Source organism: Drosophila rhopaloa, unplaced genomic scaffold (genome assembly GCF_018152115.1).
Source record: "Drosophila rhopaloa isolate 14029-0021.01 unplaced genomic scaffold, ASM1815211v1 contig_69, whole genome shotgun sequence".
Lineage (NCBI taxonomy): Eukaryota > Metazoa > Arthropoda > Insecta > Diptera > Drosophilidae > Drosophila > Drosophila rhopaloa.
The window spans coordinates 820,554-841,235 of NW_025335166.1; the positions used below are offsets into that span (position 1 = coordinate 820,554).

Sequence of the window (20,682 nt, forward strand, 5' to 3'; positions counted from 1 at the left end):
AAACTCATAAATTAATGTACATTTTATAATTCAAATTATATTTTAACAACGACAATAGACCTTAAAAATTAAATTTAGAATAAAATCTGTATTAACGTGAAATGTGTCGTTGTTATAAAAAAGATAAATTGTATGTTGCATTTTTTTAAAATCTGATAAGCAAGACTAAAACACACTTCATAATTTAATACAAATAAAAAACAAAACAAACAAATTGACTTAATTTCCCTGAACAATTTTTTAAATTTTATCAACTTGTCAAATTTTTTTTTGCAAAAAGTAGTAGAGGAGTAGCTTTTATACTTTATAAAGATAAAATCGTTTTAATGCCTCAAAATAAACCAAATATTTTTAGATTTTTCAAAATAAAAAGGAAATGAGCCCAATAAGTAATATTTGATAAACAGAATCAAGGCAAATCGTATGCTAAGATGGGAGAAAGGATGCCCAGAAACCATTTTACCACACGGAGCTCTTTTGCGGCATATAAAAAAATCCACACCGTTGCAAAATGCACGGCATAGTGTCCTATACCCGGGGCCAGAAAATCGAAAGGATTGTAGGATTGTTAACCGCCATTTCTCCTCAACTTTGATCAAAGGATAAAAAGGTTCTGCATAATTACGAGTTACTTGGTACGAAAAATACTTTCGATTTTAAAAACACAAGCTATTAGCTTAGGGAAAGTAATAATGCATACGAGAAGGCTGCAAAGACTCAAAAGTCAATTGGCATACTAAAATATCTTTTTTCCTACATTAAATGGTTGTTTTTGTCTGGACTGCTTTTGAAATACTTGGTGTGACAATAATTAAGTTCGCCTCTGTATGTATGAAAACAACAAAATTGGTTTAAAAAATTAGATTAAACAAACAACTAATTGTAGCTTATTGAATTCATCATTGGAATGACACCACAAAATATAGCTTTCTACAAACAAATTTTGATTTCTGCGATGTATCTTATCTAATCCGATAAACAAAAATAACGCCTTTCAGCTACATTTTAAAACCGACACTATTGTCATTATGAGGCTTGAAAATTTGTAGTTAATCATTCGATTATTATAACGATTTTTGAAGAAAATTATAACTTTCGAACATATCACAATCACTTCGCGTATTGGTAGTATCAATATTAACAACAACAAAAATAAGCCGTCTACTAATCATTATTTTGTGAATGAGTGATGAATAATTTACTATTATAATTCTAAACTTCTTTCTGAATACTTAAAAAGATATATGATAGCTTTAGACCTAAATTATCTGATACCAATTATACATATATAACTTAATTTCAATGAATTTGTAACTCCCTTGTTAATTTATTCAGAATCGCAAAAATACTTCAAAACTTGAAAATATATGCTTTCAAACGCATTTTACTTATAGTTGTGGCACGATCAAAAGCTATTTCTGCTTTTCCTCCTGCTTCTCAGCAGCGGGATCGGTGTTCTCATCGCGGGCCACTACAGTGGGGGTTTCCGCATCACCCTTCTTCTCGTTGCCCGACGGTTCGCTGCCCATGGTGGCTCCGGCAGGCAGGCTTTTCTCCAGGGCGCGAACAAAGTCCTCCAGGTTGCCGGAGAAGGCAGCAGCCACCGCTTCATTGGAAAGCTCGAATTGTTTGACTACGGGTCCCAGTTGGGCCGACTGTAGGGCATTCGAGAACTGGGCGAGGGCCTGCTGGAACTGCGGGGAGGTGATGTGGTCCTTGATCTGTTGCTTGCGATCCGCGTCCGCATCCTCCGACTCCGGCAAGTGTACGATCAGCGACTTAACGCGATCCGGATCAGCGATGAGCTGATTGATGGCCTCGGCACCGGACAGCGCAGTCGATAGGTCAATGTTTAGGGATCGTCCTGCGCCATGTTCGGGGGAGAGATTGGATAAGTAGGCTTGGAATGGATTGGCATAGGCTCTGGTCGATTCTGACGCCGTTGTGGTCGATGTGGTTGAGTTCTTACCGGAGGCATCCGCATCAACGGAGGAGCCGGCACTGCCGGCAGCCTCGCCGGCCTGCGAGTTCACATTGCTGCTGCTGCGGCTGCTGCCCGATTTGGAAGGGGCGGTCGGCGTGCGGGGAACACTGACGTTTTCGGGCGTCTGCAAGGCCGAGCCAGCCCCACCACCCGATGAGGTGTTGCGCGACGAGGGCGTACGGGAACTGCAAAGGAAGAAATCAGGCTTACTTTAGTAGGAACCAGATTAAATATTACTATCAGATTTCCATTAGTCAATTCCAAGATCTTCAAAATATGATAATCTTGAAAATTAATGGGGATTACTGTAACAGAGGTGCGATCAAAGTGAATTAAATATGACAATGACAATTTAAATTAAATAATTAATAGAGCATCCTTTAAATCCATTACACCCTATCCCAGACCAAATTTTAAACTTGCTATCGGGTATAAGAGGTATGAAGGTTTTTAAAGTTTGCAAAGATTACCCTGGTTACACATTGATCAATCTAGTTACTTTATACATATGGAGTTATCTTATTTCCTTCTTGCAAACGAAAGGACATGATAGTTGAAAAATTCAATTTTCTTACTTCATTTGACCAAGCAGCGAGCTGAGACCGCCCATCTGGCCGACGCCGCCGAAGAGCTGCATCAGCTGCTGCTGCGACATGTTGTTGAGCATGTACTGCAGGTCGCCGTCGTTGCTGCCGCCTCCGCCGCGCTGGTGGGCGGACGGGGGATTGTTCAACAGCTCGTTAATGCGGCGGCAGTGTTCGTCGTCCTTGTCCAGCTTGGGCTCCTGCATCCAGAAGAACATCCGGCGAGTTGAGGACTTGAATTTGAGCACATAGACGCGGCCCGTCTTGCACTGATCCACGCGCTTGTACTCGAAGTCGTCGGGGAAGACGATAAGGTCGTCCTCCACCTTGCCGGAGGTGCGATCCTTCCAGCAGAAGTGCATCAGGCCATCATCGCTTTGGGTCATGTAAACAAGGCCCTTCCGCGAGTCCGGATGAACCATCTTGCCAACCATGTTCATGCGACCGGCGCGGAACTCCACCAGGTTGCTGCTGTTGCTGGAACTGCCCAGTCCACTCTGTCTGCCAAACATGATGCGGGCGCTTCTTGAGAGCTGGCGGAGATTGGATGGGAATATGTCGTAATTACGCCGTTATTGACTCAATTTAACATATAGATTTTGCGCAGGGGTTCGCTTGTTCTGCAATACTTACGGGATATATAATGCGTCGAATTTGTAGGTTTTGGAAATATTTTATGAAACTTCCTACTGCGAATGACGAGCAATTTTTGTCTTCTTCTTTCGCATTTAGTGTGACGCCTTACATATAATTTCTAAGGATTTTTCTCTTTTGCGTTTTGCAGCACTGTTCGATTAAAAATCAGTGTCATATAAATATTGTAGCATATGCTCACTAACACGAGTTTCCTATCGATATTTAAGAGCTATCGAAGCTCCGAAAAGGCGCGTACACTTGTCAAACTTAAGTCTTGGGCAAAATAAAATTTCAAAACACTTGTTTTAATAGATTATAGCTATTTTATAAACAAGTTGCTGCCTGAGGAGCGTTAAACTCGGATACCCATTCCTACCTTCTGTCTTCGCCTCTGGTTCACAGAAATTAAGGTGGTATGTAAGGCATGTAAGTTTTTAATTGTTTCCCGCGAAGACTTAAATGCTGTGCAAGCAATTAATCGGCTAAATATTTCATAGAAACGTACGGTTACTATGTCGCCAAATCGATGGTGCTCTGTTGGAATTGGGTATTAAAATACACAAAATTGGCGCTTTTAAAACCAGCACTTAAACACTGCCCTTACTGTTATCGATAAGCAACTGGAATATCCATAAATCCCTGGCCGGTCACACTGCCGAAGATTTCTTTGGAGCAACAATTTCCTCAAATTTTATTGAACATCGAAAAGTCTTCGTGATCAGATCTTTAATTGCGACTTAACAAATACAATTGATTGACTTGCACTTTAGTGTAGCTCCAACAATAAAATTAGTCCAAAAACAGTGTTAAATTCTGTGAACATTTTGTAATTCCTGCGACGCAGTTTCAAGTGGTAAGTAAGAATTTGGCGCTAGAACGCAAAATATCATGCCCTGCATTAACGTCTATTAAATATGAATGTTAACAACAGCCTCTTTACGCGTTGCATTATTGCGTCATGACTTTGTCTCGACTTATTTACACATTAATTGCATGTTAACGGTCGGCATTTTCATCTATTCCTTATTCTATTTTCCCCTCCCAATTCTGTTGCGCTTCTTTGTTTAGATTTTACTGCCCTTTTGGATGTTTCTCTGCTTTCCGCTTTGTGCTGACCCATTTTCTAGTATTCGTTGGCTTTATCTCACCTGTTATTCCCCTTGTAGATGAATCACCTTGAATTTCAAAACCCGTTTTTGCCCTCGAACTTGCAATTTGCAGGCTCATAATAAATTAATAACAGTTTTTTGTTTTTATTAAATTCTTGTCTCGTTTCAAACAAAATCGTACAGTAAAAAACAAATCGGACAAAAATGGCAGACCTTCATAACGCAATACGAAGCTATATGAAAGTGGAATGGCCGATAAGATAATGTAGATAATTTTCGACTGCGAAAACAAGCAACCTAACAATATCCAAGAGCAAATGCCGATATACGCCCCGAAAATTGATCTAAATCCCAAATAACATCAACATTATAGTAAAGACTTTTTTAATATATATTGATGTTCCCCGTTATTTATTGGAATGGATTTAATTCTTATTTTAAAAATAAAATGATAAAATATTAAAAAATGTAACAAAAATATAATTTTATGTGGACTTTTAAATATTTTAATAACATTTTAATAAAGGTTTGAAAATGTTTTTCTCATTTTATTCAGAATAAATCAATTAATTTTAATTTTTATTTTTGTCTTACTATAGATTACCCATTTTTCTTTTAAATCAATGACCGTTTTTGAGATGTTTATTGTATTTTTATAAATGTTTGAGCTCTCAAAATATTGCCCGATTTAATATTATAACTACCATATCCAAGAAATCAGGTTTACGACTGGAAATCCGCATAGTTGGCTTACTAATTGTGTGCTTTCTTACAGACTCTCTAACTCTTCAAAATGCGCGCAGCTGTTTTACTGCCGCTTTTGGCCCTGCTGGCGGGGGCCCACGCTGTTTCCTTTGCCGAATCGATCACGGAGGAATTTCGCGCTTTCAAGGTAAGTTTTTCTCTGATAATGGATTATTTATAATTTGTCACCCCAGGATATCGAAGTGCAACAAGTGTTTTCCGGTGACAAAGGCTAGCTAGCGATGATTAATGCATTTTTTTTTGGGCCTTTGTCTTGCGCAGACATTGTTTGCATAGTTGGACTGGGACTTTATGCATTCTTCCGTTTGTGACGATTCTTCTCGACTGAGTCACGAGTGAATGTGAATGCACTGCGGCGGTGCTTCAAAAAGCGTCCAGATAAGTCCAGAAGTCTATGCGCTTTAGTCACATGACGGCTCACATGACCAGATGACCAGCTTAGCTGTAAACATCGGATGGAATGACGGACAATCGAGACTTCGCCCACTTTTTCCGTTGCGGGTCACTCCCGCTGATAAGCCGTGCAAGACTCGAACTGGTCCACTGATAAGCCGGACATTTGTACCATTTTTTCAAGCAAATGTTTCCTAATTGTCATGTGGTTAATCCCGACTTTGATTTTTGCCCCCTTCTGCATTGCATATTTTATTGCATGCACTCATAGTTTAAATGATTAGACAACCCATCCTTTGTCTGGCGCCTTTATTTGCAACTCGGTCTTCTTATCAAAGCATTTTCTAAAAATTGGTTGAATGTACCCCTAGTGTCACCCATACCTTATCAGCAGGAGAAAAAGGTCATGATTTTTTGTAGGATTTTATTGAATAGTTATTTGTTCTTTCGTGTCAAGCGCCATTAAACGAAAATGGGGCGTGTAATTAGCTGTGCAGATCTCATGTGATAAAAGTCACTGTATGCACTAATACACTTCTTTTATTGCCTCAATCATTTTTTCTCTAATGGTTTATCTTAACGCTGGAAATACTACCTTATGACAACATTTAATTTTTATTCATATTTTGAAATATAAAAATGTTCCCCATGAAGTAAAATTTAATTTCAGAATACAATTTCTTTGTTGATTATAGTGACACAACTTTTAATTTTTTGGCTGTCATTAAACCAAACTGATATATGTACCAATGTACAATCAAACTAAAATATAAATATATTTAAAAATGATTAAAAACTATATTGTTTTTTCCTAAATCTTTGGACGACGTCAACAGTCTAAAAAAAAATTGATTTACGACAAATATTCTATTTTATAATTTTTTGAAATATAAGTCTCTTTAAATATATATATAAATTACTATGCCAGTTTTTTGCTCCCATTTCCTATAATTTGAAGAAAAATAAATTGCTTTGCTAACTTACAAGTGATATTTATGTTAAATTAGTATTTACCCTTTTTGAATTTGTTGAACGGTTTTTAAAACGACTGTCTAATTTATTATTATTACTCTTTTTTACAACTTTTAGGAAAAAAAAGAACACAAATAACTAAACAAATAAAAGCACCCCTTTATGTGTTCTTTAAAAAAAACCGTTATTATTTTTTATATTCTAGGATATATGGATAATATAACATTTGCCTAAAACTTGAATATTTTAATAATCAAAGTTAAAATTTAAAACTATCAAACAACGTAAAACGTTTCAGGGCGAAAATATATGACATTCTTAAAAAATCAATATGTGATGAAAACGGCATAGGCTGATATATTGGTGGGGTATTTGAACAACATGATTCAAAACAAGAAAGGAAAGCTAACTTCGGGCGAAGCCGAAGTTGATATACCCTTGCAGAATACTCTATAAATTATATTCTCCAAAATTATTCATATGATGCATTCTTAATACTCATAAAAAATCCGAACTTCCTAACTTTAACAACAACAAAGTTATGGCGTTTCCAATCGTTCAGTTATATGGCAGCTATAGGATATAGTCGGCCGATCCTTATGAAATTTGGTAGGTCGGATTGATTGGCCATATATAAAACCCATAGAAAATCCCAACTTTCTAACTTTACAAACACCAAAGTTATGGCATTTCCGATCAATCAGTTATATGGCAGCTATAGGATATAGTCGGCCGATCCTTATGAAATTTGGTAGGTCGGATTGATTGGCTAAATATAAAACCCATAGAAAATCCCAACTTCCTAACTTTACAAACACGAAAGTTATGGCATTTCCGATCAATCAGTTATATGGCAGCTATAGGATATAGTCGGCCGATCCCGGCCGTTCCGACTTATATACTGCGTGCAAAGGAAAGAAGGGTGTGTGCAAAGTTTCAATCCGATAGCTTTAAAACTGAGAGACTAGTTTGCGTAGAAACAGACAGACGGACAGACGGACAGACAGACGGACAGACGGACATGGCTATATCAACTCAGGAGGTGATCCTGATCAAGAATATATATACTTTATAGGGTCGGAGATGTCTCCTTCACTGCGTTGCACACTTTTGACCAAAATTATAATACCCTCTGCAAGGGTATAATGATTGTTTTTTAAACGATGAAACTAAATTAAACAGTTCCCTAAGTTGATCACGAAAATGTAAATTATTCTAAACACATTTTAATTTATTTAACTTAATTTAAAACCACATGCTCAGCAGGAATGAATCCATATCTTATGTGAATATAAGTATTTGGAAAAAATAGAACAAGGGAACCAGAACCACAAAAAACCTTTGTCATGGCTCCAAACTAATATCATGTGCTTCTCTCTCCTATATTTAGTATTTTGGTTATGAATCAAAACCTGTATGTAAATATATTGAAAAAAGTTATCCCATGAATATAAAATTCGTTCAAATTAAGTTTTAAAAAAGTTATCAATTTGAAAAACGATAAAGCAATATTTTAAAGTGACATGCGCATTCCTTGGATCATAACCCAATGTTAAATGTATGAAATTATATTCCAAAATGCATGCATTTTTTTGTGTCTTGTTGACGAAATTCTTAAAACAAGGGCATTGTAAGTCATTATAGTCAATTACAAGGCACCCAATTCTTGTGTGAGTAGATAGTATTTTTGTATATCTTCAATGTCTCAAATAATTTTTTTTAACGGCTTGCGGTTGCTTCTAAACTTTTACATAATTGAATTGTCATCTTATTAAATAAAAAATAGCTCGCTATTTAAACGTCATTTCCATTTGTAAGTGTGACATTAGTGAGTCTAACCTCATTGAATTATTAGAAACCACTTGCTGCTTAAATCATATTTTATTTAGAGGATTTGATTTAAAATGTGGTCTAAAACCTTCGCTTTGTAATGAAACCACAATATTTGTTGATGTCATTGTGTTTTAGTTTATATTTAATTGCAACTAAGGACGGAAGGCCCCTTTGATAATTTTGATTTCTCCTTTTAGATATTGTCTGACGTTTGCTTAACAGGTTTTAACTCGTCTAATTTTTTATACCCATGCAGAGGGTATTATTATTTCCGTCAAAGGTTTGCAACGCGTTGAAGGAGACAGATCCCTATAAAGTATATATATTCTTGATCAGCATCACCAGAAAGTTGATCTAGTCTGTCCGTCTGTTAGTCTGTCCGTCCGTCCGTCCGTCCTCCTTTTAAACGCTTGAAAATTCGGAACGAGCCGGATCGGGCGTCTATATCATATAGCTCCCATAGGAACAATCGGAAACAAATTAAAAAAAAACGTATAACTTTGTTTTTATTTTTTTTTGTTCTTTGGTTCTCTGGTAATATTTAAAAACTAAGGAATTACGGTTTTAATTAAATTAAAATCGGACATCTATATCATAAACCCCCATAGGAAAAACTTAAAAAAAATTTAAATGGAAAACAATTTTATTTTGCTGTTTTCCTGGTTATCAAAATGTTCCTTTTAGTTTTGTAATGGAAAAATTTCAGCTGCATTGAATTATCAATAATATTCCATTTTGTAGTTTTGATTTTTCAAAATTTTTCGGACAACAAAATTAAATTCGCCTTAAAAATATTAAAAGAAAAGCAAAAAGTTGCTAAAATGTTGCACAAAAATTATTCGTACATTTCTCATTTATTGTGTTTATTTCTGAGCACAACGGTAATAGGCGATTCTTTTTAAAAGTAGTTTAGTTGAAATTACTTCGGAGTAATTTTCGGCGTGCTTTTTTTGTTTTTGTTAGTTTTTATGTGTTTTTTGATACGATTGGTCAAAATAAAAGGAGTTCAAGATTTGTCACTAGATTTTCGAAAACCTATCTTAAATTCATTTTGGAAAATCGTAGTTATCGCGAAATCGGTCGTATTAATGGAAAATCACCTTCCACAATACATAGTATAATCCAAAAATACTTAAAAACGGAATAATGAGCTTCAAATCACAAGAAAGTTAGAAGGTCTAAGATTCTGTACTCACGTGAGGGACGGAAATTTATGTCTACAGTCCTGAAAAATCCGAAAACAACATCTACAACAATTCAAAAGAATGTAGAGCAAGCGAAAATAAAAAAGTTTGGGCCAAAACCATCCGAAACTACCTGTACAAGGCTGGTTTACATGGCAGAGTTGCTCGTCGAAAGCAATTATTTTCTGCCATCAACAAAAAAAAGCGTTTGGAGTTTGGAAAACTGCATATAACCACCCGGATTCGTTTTGGGAGAACGTAGTTTTAAGCGACAAATCCAAATTTTACATATTTGGACACTATGGGCCCTCGAAAGTGTGGAGGAAACCAAATGAAGCCATGAATGAGAAGAACTTAATTCCAACTGTTTAGCATGGTGGCGGGAATGTAATGATGTGGGGTGTGTATCGGTAGAAGAAGTCGGTCAAATGGTCTTTAATGACGACAAAATTAATAAGAATATCTACAAAAACATTTTAAGCGAAAATTTGATTCCAAGTGATATAAAACTTGGTCTAGATCCGAAGACATTGTTGTTTCAACAAGACAACATTCTTCGTCTTTGGTGCAAGAGTGGCTTTTATATCACTGCAAGCAGCTGAAAACACCTCCCCAGTCACCTAATTTAAGTCCCATAGAACATGTTTGAGATATTCTTGAGAAAAGGATTCGAAGCACGTCATTTCGTCCAGGGAGTCCTTAAAAACTGCATTGATGGCTGAATGGGGTCAAATTAGCGCTAATGAGACAAGCAACTTGGTAAAAAGCATGGGTCGACGCTTACAAGCTGTCATTGATGTTAGTGGAGGACCCACCAAATATTAAAAATATTAAAACATCAAGAAATATGTTTTTTTTTAATATTATATGAAGTGTCCGAATAATTTCTGTGCGTAAAATTATGACTTTTCAAGTTCATTTAAGAAAATATCTAATTTTACTGTTGAAAGTTCCTTATTTTTTTGTTAAAATATATTCTAAGAATGTTAACCTTCACGATGAAATATAAATTGTTTGTTTTCGTTACGTTTTTGTTGAGTTATTAATGAATCAAAATCAAAATCACGGGTGTCCGAATAAATATTGTGTTGACTGTATGTAGCTTTATTATTAGTAAGAAAGGCATTGAAATCGAAATGTAGTCGATTTGTAATAACTGCAAGGGTATATAAATTACGGCTTGTTTTATTTAACTTAAAAATCTCAAATAAGTAATCAGAATGTACAAGTAGGCCCTTATTATAAGTTTTCGTTTCACTGATTATAAATGTTGAGTCTTAAGCCTAGTATCCAGATCGACGAAAACCGTACGACAGTCATGAGAGAGAGCGAGAGGCAAACAGCTGGCGTTCACTTTTCGTCGGGCCTTTTTTTCACGTCGGTCTCCTGATCGACGAAAAAAATACCAGAAAATTCCATAGCGTTGCCAGTCTGCGCAAATTAACTTTGGGTGAACCCTAGCGGAAAAGATTAACAAATTTAAGCCTAGTATCCAGATCGACAAACGAGTATGCTAGCGTAAAAACTTTAATCTTTCCAGTGTGACCAAAATTTCGAGAGTTCATCGGATTTAAGCGTGCTACGGTCGTACTGACAATCAGCTGGGTTTGTTGACAAGCAGTTAAAATTCAAATATCGTATTTGCGGGAAAGAGCCTTTAAAAGATATTATCAAATACCTTGGCAAGACAAGACTGCCGCTGTACAAAGAAGTTAAAAAACAATACAATTTAAATTTAACAGATGTTTTTTTTAATTTTATGATAATTATTTGCTAATTTAAAGTTCATAGCTGCACTTTTATTGTGTTTTTCGTACATTCTGGTCCTAAAAACATTTTGTTCTGACAAGAGGCACCCCAGATAGTATTAATGTTATTTTGTCCTCACATGTAAACACCTGCAATCGACTTTTGTGAGTTTTTGAGTTTTTCCCTCCATTTCTTATAATGTTCAGTGAGAAGCGCACGCCAAAAGATTAAATTTTTAATCTTTCCGCTAGGGTTCACCCAAAGTTCATTTCCGCAGACTGGCAACGCTATGCAATTTTCTGGTATTTTTTTCGTCGATCAGGAGACCGAAGTGAAAAAAAGGCCCGACGAAAAGTGAACGCCAGCTGTTTGCCTCTCGCTCTCTCTCATGACTGGCGTACGGTTTACGTCGAAGTGGATACTAGGCTTTAATCTTTTAGCGTGCGCTTCTCACTGAACATTATAAGAAATGGAGGGAAAAACCCAAAAAACTCACAAAAGTCGATTGCAGGTGTTTACATGTGAGGACAAAATAACATTAATACTATCTGGGGTGCCTCTTGTCAGAGCAAAATGTTTTTTAGGTCCAGAATGTACGAAAAAACACAATAAAAGTGCAGCTATGAACTTTAAATTAGCAAATAATTATCAGTAAATTAAAAAAAAACAACTGTTAAATTTAAATTGTATTGTTTTTTTAATTTCTTTGTACACTGGCAGACTTGTCTTGCCAAGGTATTTGATAATATCTTTTAAAGGCTCTTTCCCGCAAATACGATATTTGAATTTTAACTGCTTGTCAACAGGCACAGCTGATTGACAGTACGACCGTAGCACGCTTAAATCTGATGAACTCTCGAAACTTTGGTCACACTGGAAAGATTAAAGTTTTTACGCTAGCGTAATCGTTTGTCGATCTGGATACTAGGCTTTATTTATTAATAATCAGTGTGACAATATCGACCGCCTTTGGTCACACTACAAAAACAGTGCTACCCATGTTTGCTCCCCGCAGAATAGGCGCGCAATTCAAATTAGATTTCCAGCTGACTGAGCTGGTAGAGAATACCCAAGTTTGACTTGGGTGAGCGCAAATCTATAATCTGTAAGTTGTGTGCTGTTCAACGTTTCCAAGCCGTCGCTAATGCACAGCTGCAATAGTCACCAGCATACAATTGTGGCACTGATAAGCTCAAGATTAAATTTTAATGCGATTCAGTTTCTGCGCATTCAGAGGGCACCGTCCATCGTTTGGAAATGACGCGTGACGGATCACAAGAGGCTTATCAACTTGGCATTTTTCTGGTGTTTCCGAGAGCCGAAAGCTTTAAAGCGCGAATTCCGAGCGACAAGTGCACAAACAAATAGACTGCTGTAAATAAACAAGCGGGGAAAGATTTGACTGACTTGCAAAAATTTTGATTTTACTCTTTCTTTATCTTTTTTTGCTGCTCCCGAACCGGTTGACGCAAACATATTTGAATATCTCGCCTGAAATCCTTATAAATCAAGCGATTCGGAAACCGGTTCGTTTCAATCGGTTCCATAATGCGCGCGCTGCAAAAAAGAAAACAAGAAATATATAGAATTCGCTTCCTCCAAATAGTTTGCCTACGTAAGTAGGTTGGCTCTCATTTTGTGATACGAGGAGTAGAGTGTGTGAACTCGGCTGTTTTCTGCCCGAGCGTGTGAGAGCGGGCCACCACCAAAAGCGGCGGTCTGCTGTATTTTTGTTATTTCCCAAACGACGCTCCAAGCAAACGGAACAGTCGGGCAGCAGCGGAGAGACCGTATAGAAATTCGTGAGAAAAGAAATAAAAGGAGCCAGCCCCCCAACAGTACGAAAAAGCACGCGCGTCATCGTAAAAACGTGGTACGAAATCTAAGAACACCAACGTAATAGCGGCCAAATTATATAAAACCAAGAACCCCTCTACCATGACCGATGTCAGTGCAAATAGTCTGGATTTATCAGTGGATGTGGTTTGGCCCACCATTATCGTCTTTGTTATGCTTGTGATAAACAGCTTCGTTTTCGCCTACATCATGCGAAAGCGACGGGAGTACAAGAATCAGGAGGAACAACCTGTTCCACACCCATCCTATGCGGCTACCAGTGAAGTGGCCACTACTGCACCTACGGATCAGGAGGGCGATGACTGTGCCATCGAGATGGAGCGACTTTAGGATTAGCACTTGCATTAGCTATAGCTGCCAGATACTCACCAATCGTCCATGCTCACATCTGCAACTGCAAGATTCCTAAGTTCTCCAGATGCCTGGCCAAAATCTTGCTTACTCTAGAGATAGATATACAAAAATGTATACGCGTCGAGTGCCTGTATCGCACGTGCATTTAATTATGGTTTTTAAGTTTTTCACTCTTTTTTGCCATTTATTTTCTACAAAAGTATACAATAATAAAACGTGTGAATTTTATCATGCCATATCGAAAACCCAAACTGTTTAGATGGAAAATCAATAGGTTAGAGTGCAGGCGGCTTTCAAAAGGCTTCTTGTTCTCTACCGATTTAAACGGGCGGGGTTTTTTGCATGCAGCATTGAGTTCGAATCAATTATGTCAATTATACGAGTCAGCCATGGACTGGGGACTCCATCCGGTCCATTTGGGGCGTCAATTGTTGCTCTGGCGATGCTGATCCGCTTTGATGTCCAAATAATTACATATGCACGTTTCTCACATGACAGCGCCGCTCGGTTATTCAGTTCATTGTGCCTATCTAAAACATTGTCTTTGTTTGACTTGAGGTGAACTATTTAAAAGTCACTAAAAAACGAAAAAGTTAAAGATAAGTGGTATGTTTTACATATTTGACATTTAAATGTATTTTCTTAATATAACTTGCTGAAAAGCATGCCACTTAACACCTTTAATTTGCTGAAATAAACTATTGTAGCACTTAACACATTCTTTACAAATCGTAATTTCCGTTTAATGTTTTCCAAAGATTTTATCCATTAATATTTTTATCTGCTATATGAATTATCAGGAGCTTTGACATTTACAATATATCTAAGTATTTCTTTTAAAAAGAAACAAGTTTTGTCCAAACGCAAGTTTTTTGCGTAATAAAAACGGAAAAAGTTTGTCTACGCGTTTTAAATAGAATCGGAACTTATTTGCAAAATAAATAAAAATGTGCGGCAGACAGATTCATTTACTTTTACTTAACACCTCGACAAGAACACTTGAAAAACTAGTTTAAAAAAAACTTAAGTAACGTAAAAACCAGAGCAATTACATTTAAAAAGAAATTGTTGAATGAACTTAAAAATTAAATGTCTGAATAACGTAAGAGGTATAAAATCTCATTTTATTTTAATGAATATAAATCCTTTTTACTTTAATGCTTAAGTTTGTTATTCTTTTACTGTAATGGCAGGAAGTTTTATTAAGGGACGATTTTTTAACGTGATGTTTGTAATCTTTTAGAGAAAGTTCTGATTGTTTCAACTCAAATTAGACTTCTCAAATGTGATTAAGTTAAGTTAAGTTTTTATAATATTTTTTTTTAGTGAAATATTCCTAACGCGTTGGAAAGTGTTTTCTTGAATGTACTGTATAAATGCTGCACACAGCCGCCAGTTCAGAGGTTGTTTGTAAGAGTGGATAAATACAATTTATGCTCGCTATAATGGATAGCAACCCAGGGTACTTCTTGCTCCGGCTTTCCAATTCTCTTTATAAATAGATATTTAGATATCATTTGTTTAGTGTTCGTGCTATTTCCGTGCTTTGTCAATATGCGGGTCGGACAAATCAACCCCGAAACGGAGAGGAGGTCTCTAATCCGGGAGTCGACCAATGCATGGAGATAGAGCGCATTTACCAATTTTTCTCCTACCTGCGGTGTTTACTACCTGGAACATTAACACCGCTTCGTCGTTAAAAACTTTTTATGGCCATGTTAGATTTATAGTTTTTACTACTGTGGCCGAACCTTTAGCTCGTGCCAAGTTGACGCCCTATGATAAGGTTATCTCAAGATTTGGACATTTTGCCTCCGTGGTCGTAAATCCAGTTTACGTAAAATATTGGCTCTCCGAACGGGATTTTTAAATACGAAAAATATGTCTAAAAGTGAATCATTTAATTTGGTGGACGACAGTCAACGTTGTGACGAATCGCACAGGTAGTGTGAGAAAGGGAAACCTATTAGATATATAAATATGTGAATTAGTTTTCTAAAGCGGGCCGAATGAGAATAATGAATAAAACTATGTATTTCCTGGCACAAATTTTGATACCACCTATTTTTGATGTTGAAGGGTGGATCTTCACGACTTTGGTTTTTTACCTTACTAAGAGATTTTTTCGTTTAATCTTATCTTAACACAAGTACATGAAAATTAGTTGATAAGGCTTACCTTTGATTAGAGTGTAGTATTTAAAAGGAAACATTTTTTGATATGCAGTTGGAGCACCGAAAGCACTACAAAGGGTGAAACCGAGGAAAGCTTCCGCCTCAAGATCTTCAATGAGAACAAGCACAAGATTGCCAAGCACAACCAGCAATTTGCCAAAGGAAAGGTGAGCTTCAAAATGGCGGTCAACAAGTACGCCGATATGCTGCACCACGAATTTCGCCAGCTGATGAACGGCTTCAACTACACCCTGCAAAAGGAGCTGCGGTAAGTCAGGACTAGAATAAATTCCCTTAAGAAATATTATTCCCTAATTCAAAGAAAAATTGTTTCCAGTTCTGCCGATGAGAGCTTCAAGGGCGTTACCTTCATCTCGCCGGCTCACGTGACCCTGCCCAAATCTGTGGACTGGCGCACAAAGGGCGCTGTTACTGCAGTCAAGGATCAGGGACACTGCGGCAGTTGCTGGGCCTTTTCCAGCACGGGCGCTCTTGAGGGCCAGCATTACCGCAAATCTGGAGTGCTGGTCTCACTGTCCGAGCAGAATCTGGTCGATTGCTCCACCAAGTATGGTAACAACGGATGCAATGGCGGTCTTATGGATAACGCCTTCCGCTACATTAAGGACAATGGTGGTGTTGACACCGAGAAATCCTATCCCTATGAAGCCATCGATGATTCCTGCCACTTCAAAAAGGACACAATCGGAGCCACCGATCGCGGCTTTGTCGACATCCCCCAGGGGGATGAGAAGAAGTTAGCTGAGGCTGTGTCGACGATTGGTCCCGTTTCCGTGGCCATTGATGCTTCGCACGAATCATTCCAGTTTTACTCGGAGGGCGTCTATGACGAGCCCCAATGCGATGCCCAGAACTTGGACCACGGTGTCCTCACTGTTGGCTTCGGCACTGATGAGTCTGGCGCTGACTACTGGCTGGTGAAGAACTCATGGGGAACAACCTGGGGCGACCAAGGCTTCATTAAGATGACGCGCAACAAGGAAAACCAGTGCGGCATTGCCACCTCCGCCAGCTATCCCCTGGTCTAATCTAGAACTGATTGATTTTAGCCACAGCTTTCATATTTAATGATTTGTAAAGAAAAAAAAACATACCAACGCAAGTATCTCAAAAAGAATTCTCTTGCTTTAATGATTTGTATTCGTAATGGGCCCATTGTATATCTGTCATCACATACGATTTAGATGAACAACTAATCTGTTGATGTTTGTAGAAAAATAAATAAAAAATATATAATTTTTATTGTTTGATTTTTGTTGAAATTTGTATTGTATACAAATTTATTAAAATTGGTTATCAGTGTACCGGGTATATTATATTCGGGGTACTATACTACGGTGTTCCTTCTTGTTATAGCCTTGGAGAGGGTAATGTAATTGCAGTCAAAAGTTTGTTACGCAGTAAGTGAGACATCGCCGACCCTTCTTGATCAGCATCACATCACTGCAATAGAAAGAAGACTTGTAGGAAAGTTTTATCCAAATAGCTTAAAAACATCAAATTTGATGCCGTTACATTTAGTGAAGGTGCATTGCATTCGTCCACATGTGCGTCGTATTTCAATTTTTTGTTTTTTTTGTATTAAATTGTAGCGTTTTAAGATGAAGCTCAGCATACTGTCTCATTGCATCACCAAAACATATTCCTATAGCATTTGAACTCAAAATCATGGATATGTTCTTGAATCAGCTAATCATATTTCTTAATATCGTATCATCGAAAAGTGTTAAAATTGCTGGACGCTAAGGACAATCATTTAGAACTACGATGTCCTAATAAAAATAATAACTTTTTACATTTAACGAAACTCGTTAAAAGCAAAAACATTTTAAACAGATTTTATCGATAGCTTCAAGAATAAGAGGTATCGATATACACTAGGAACACAAATTCTTCACCAGCTGGCTTGTACATTTTGCATTTGCATTCTGGTCACATTGAAAATTGGGCAATAACTTTGCAAACTTAAAATGCAGTAAATGCACTAATTTATTGTATTTAATCAACTCTAAGATGCTGTTGACACTTCGAGTGCAAGGAACTCGGCACTTGGTGAAGTCCACCCGATGGCTGGCCAGCAGCGCGGCGCCGGAGAAGTCGCCACCGGCCCAACCCCACCTGGAGGTCAATGGGAGCACGTTCGCCACCGATGGATGGACAAACGTTACGCCCAAGATCCTCTCCTATATAGGAGCCAACAAGCACCTGCAGATGGACCACCCGCTGTCCATCATCCGACAGCGCATCGTTAACTACTTCTATGGAGCGTATCGTAACCAAAGGGGCAATCCGATGTTCTCCGTCTACGACAACCTTAATCCGGTCGTAACTGTGCAGCAAAACTTTGAAAATCTGCTGATACCCGCCGACCATGTGAGTCGGCAGAAGTCCGACTGCTACTACATAAACCAGCAGCATCTCCTGCGCGCCCACACCACTGCTCATCAGGTGGAACTGATATCGGGGGGATTGGACAACTTCCTGGTGGTGGGTGAGGTGTATCGGCGGGACGAGATCGACAGCACCCACTATCCGGTGTTTCACCAGGCGGACGCCGTGCGGCTGGTCACCAAAGATAAGCTATTCGAGCGCAATCCCGGTCTAGAGTTGTTTGAGGAGACTTGGTCCGGTTCGCTGGCCGATCCCAAGCTCATCCTACCTTCCTCCAAGTTCATGGATCAAACCAAACAGCCCTGCCACACGCTAGAGGCCGTTAAGCTGATGGAACATGAGATGAAGCACGTGCTGGTGGGCCTGACGAAGGATTTGTTTGGTCCTCGGATCAAATACCGATGGGTGGACACCTATTTTCCCTTCACCCAACCTTCGTGGGAACTTGAGATCTACTTTAAAGATAACTGGCTGGAGGTCCTGGGCTGCGGTATCATGCGCCACGAGATTCTGCAAAGATCTGGCGTCCATCAGTCGATTGGTTATGCCTTCGGGGTCGGTCTAGAGCGTCTGGCCATGGTGCTTTTCGACATACCCGATATCCGGCTCTTCTGGTCAAACGATAGTGGCTTTCTTTCCCAGTTCAGCGAAAAGGACCTGCAAAATCTGGCCAAGTACAAACCCATCTCCCACTATCCGCAGTGCACAAACGACTTATCCTTCTGGCTGCCCGACGACGTGGAGGTGGATGCCGGCTTCTCGCCCAACGACTTTTACGATCTGGTCCGCTCTGTGGCCGGTGATATGGTGGAGCAGGTGGGTTATGGTGTTCCCGATCCCTTCTAAGTTTACCATGCGTCTTATATCCCTATTGCAGATCAGCCTGGTGGACAAGTTCAAACACCCGAAGACGGGGAAATCGAGTGTCTGCTTCCGCATTGTTTACCGCCACATGGAGCGCACCCTAACCCAAGCGGAGGTCAACGAAGTCCACAAGCAGATTGCCAGCGCCAGTGTGGATAGTTTCAAAGTGCAAATACGTTAGTCATAGTCTAGTTCCGTTTCAATTTAAACCAAAAAAACAGTAAAGATAGTCAAGAAAGTTAGGTATATTATATGGTTTTTAAGCATTTAACGTTCTCTTCCACCCATTCGTTCGCGCTCTTCAAAAGTTTGGGATTGTCGACAAACTCCTTTTGTGGCTGACACTCTGTTTTGGTTCCGCTGCGCACGAATCCTGCCTCTCCTTTGTTAAGGATGCCTACGGAGGCCATCTCGTTCATGTTTACAGACTTGTTCTCGCGAAAATTTTTGATACTCAGATGATCAAGTAGCCTATCCAGGTCCTCGGGCTTCGGCGGGCACTCTAGGAAGTTGGCTATGCTGTAAACCGTGCCGGGCAGATCCACCAGCATGTCCTCGTAGCGCAGGAAGAGCACGTTGGACAGCTGGGCATGCTCTTTTGCTTCTTTTACATGGCTGTAATAGGGCAGCCATGGATCTGCCACGAAGGGTTATCTACGATGCTGACTACATACATAAAAATAGCACTTACTCAATCCACGTTGAAAGTAGCGCCAGTAACGCTCGAAGTCTCCCACGTAACCCTGAGTCCGGAAGAGCCTGTTTAAATGGTAATAGGAAACGGCTACATCCTTGGGATCGCGAACCACATAGATGACCTGCAACACATATATTTAATAGTTTTAACTCTAGACCCCAAGCTAAGGTGTAAAGTAACGAACCTTGCACCTATTTTCCATGACACTGGGCGGGAGTAGAGAAAAAGGAAAGTGGGTTTTGATAAATCGTCGCTGGGAGCGGGGCATTTCCATCAGCGTCTCGTAGCCAGGTCGGGAGATCTTCTCAATGAAGTCCACAGCTTCACCTGAATCTCTATTCTCATTCTGTAGCTCCTCCTTTACCTTGGGATGCATAAACAAGGGAAATCTGGAAAAAGAAGAACTCTTTACATTAGGTCGAATAACATCACAAATACTCACTCGAAGAATGGAAAGCGTTCGGTGAGCGGTCGCCGCTGGGCCTGCTCAAAATCCAAACCATTGGCCACCAGCCAAATGAGCTCTTGTGTCCAAGTGGTGCCCGATCTAGGCACCGTGGCTATCCAGATGTCATCAGGTCGTGCCTCAAAGTTGTAATACCTATCGGCCTCTTCTTTGTACTTATGAGGAAAGAAATATCCCTCCGATCCGACCTGAACAAAGCCAGTTCTTTCACCTTGACAGAAAAAGTGTGAAAGGTGACATTGGATTACTGAACCCTATATCATACCATTAAAGTATTCCAATAGCTCCGCATTTGTGCTCTCCTCCACATCGCGAATTTCATGGGGAAACTTTAGAGGCGATTTTTCCATTGCTCGCGCAACCAGTTGCCAACGTTGACTGCTGAAACGATGGTTGGGAAAACTTCTTGACTCCGCTTTCTGGCCTCGGAGAAAGTGCCAGCTGCTGGCCTGGCTAGTTTAGCACACTGCTGCTGCTTTGCAATTTAAATTCGGCCCTGCACTTGTTGCTTCACTTTTATGAACTTGCTGGACAAGCCCGCTGACTCGGTCTTTTTCAAATAGGTGTGTCCAGTTGGCGTATTTACCCAAGACAGATTTTACTGGGACATGAAAATAGAATTTTGGGGTGTCTTTAGAAAAAAATGTTT

General features: G+C 39.0%; 5 protein-coding genes across 6 annotated transcripts; 3 read left to right on the plus strand and 2 right to left on the minus strand.

Annotated features, from left to right (window-relative positions):
• Nucleotides 1–1,293: 1,293 nt before the first annotated feature.
• Nucleotides 1,294–3,336, minus strand: LOC108044782 (proteasomal ubiquitin receptor ADRM1 homolog). 2 transcript variants are annotated; one of them, XM_017123925.2, is made up of 4 exons: nucleotides 3,202–3,336; nucleotides 2,560–3,101; nucleotides 1,970–2,169; nucleotides 1,294–1,864 (listed from the first exon to the last, which is right to left on the minus strand). In XM_017123925.2, exons 2-4 carry the CDS (start codon nucleotides 3,078–3,080, stop codon nucleotides 1,413–1,415), a joined length of 1,173 nt encoding a protein of 390 aa, XP_016979414.2. In that variant the 5' UTR covers nucleotides 3,081–3,101; nucleotides 3,202–3,336; the 3' UTR covers nucleotides 1,294–1,412. The 2 variants fall into 2 exon arrangements, with proteins under 2 accessions (XP_016979414.2, XP_016979413.2); XM_017123924.2 differs by having other exon boundaries at nucleotides 1,294–2,169.
• A 513-nt stretch (nucleotides 3,337–3,849) lies between these two features.
• Nucleotides 3,850–16,857, plus strand: LOC108044780 (cathepsin L). The gene is given in 5 exon segments (XM_044461740.1): nucleotides 3,850–4,057; nucleotides 5,089–5,205; nucleotides 15,647–15,667; nucleotides 15,669–15,862; nucleotides 15,932–16,857. Coding segments are annotated over 4 exon segments (1,026 nt in total). The 5' UTR covers nucleotides 3,850–4,057; nucleotides 5,089–5,106; the 3' UTR covers nucleotides 16,644–16,857.
• Nucleotides 12,204–13,665, plus strand: LOC108043865. Its single transcript, XM_017122680.2, has one exon. It carries the CDS (start codon nucleotides 13,148–13,150, stop codon nucleotides 13,394–13,396), a length of 249 nt encoding a protein of 82 aa, XP_016978169.1. The 5' UTR covers nucleotides 12,204–13,147; the 3' UTR covers nucleotides 13,397–13,665.
• Nucleotides 16,858–17,522: 665 nt separating the features above from the next.
• LOC108043867 (probable phenylalanine--tRNA ligase, mitochondrial) lies at nucleotides 17,523–19,116 on the plus strand. The gene is made up of 2 exons (XM_017122682.2): nucleotides 17,523–18,822; nucleotides 18,884–19,116. Exons 1-2 carry the CDS (start codon nucleotides 17,629–17,631, stop codon nucleotides 19,049–19,051), a joined length of 1,362 nt encoding a protein of 453 aa, XP_016978171.1. The 5' UTR covers nucleotides 17,523–17,628; the 3' UTR covers nucleotides 19,052–19,116.
• LOC108043868 (sulfotransferase family cytosolic 1B member 1) lies at nucleotides 19,098–20,586 on the minus strand. The gene is made up of 5 exons (XM_017122683.2): nucleotides 20,299–20,586; nucleotides 20,010–20,244; nucleotides 19,752–19,956; nucleotides 19,562–19,688; nucleotides 19,098–19,507 (listed from the first exon to the last, which is right to left on the minus strand). Exons 1-5 carry the CDS (start codon nucleotides 20,381–20,383, stop codon nucleotides 19,119–19,121), a joined length of 1,041 nt encoding a protein of 346 aa, XP_016978172.2. The 5' UTR covers nucleotides 20,384–20,586; the 3' UTR covers nucleotides 19,098–19,118.
• Between the last annotated feature and the right edge of the window lie 96 nt (nucleotides 20,587–20,682).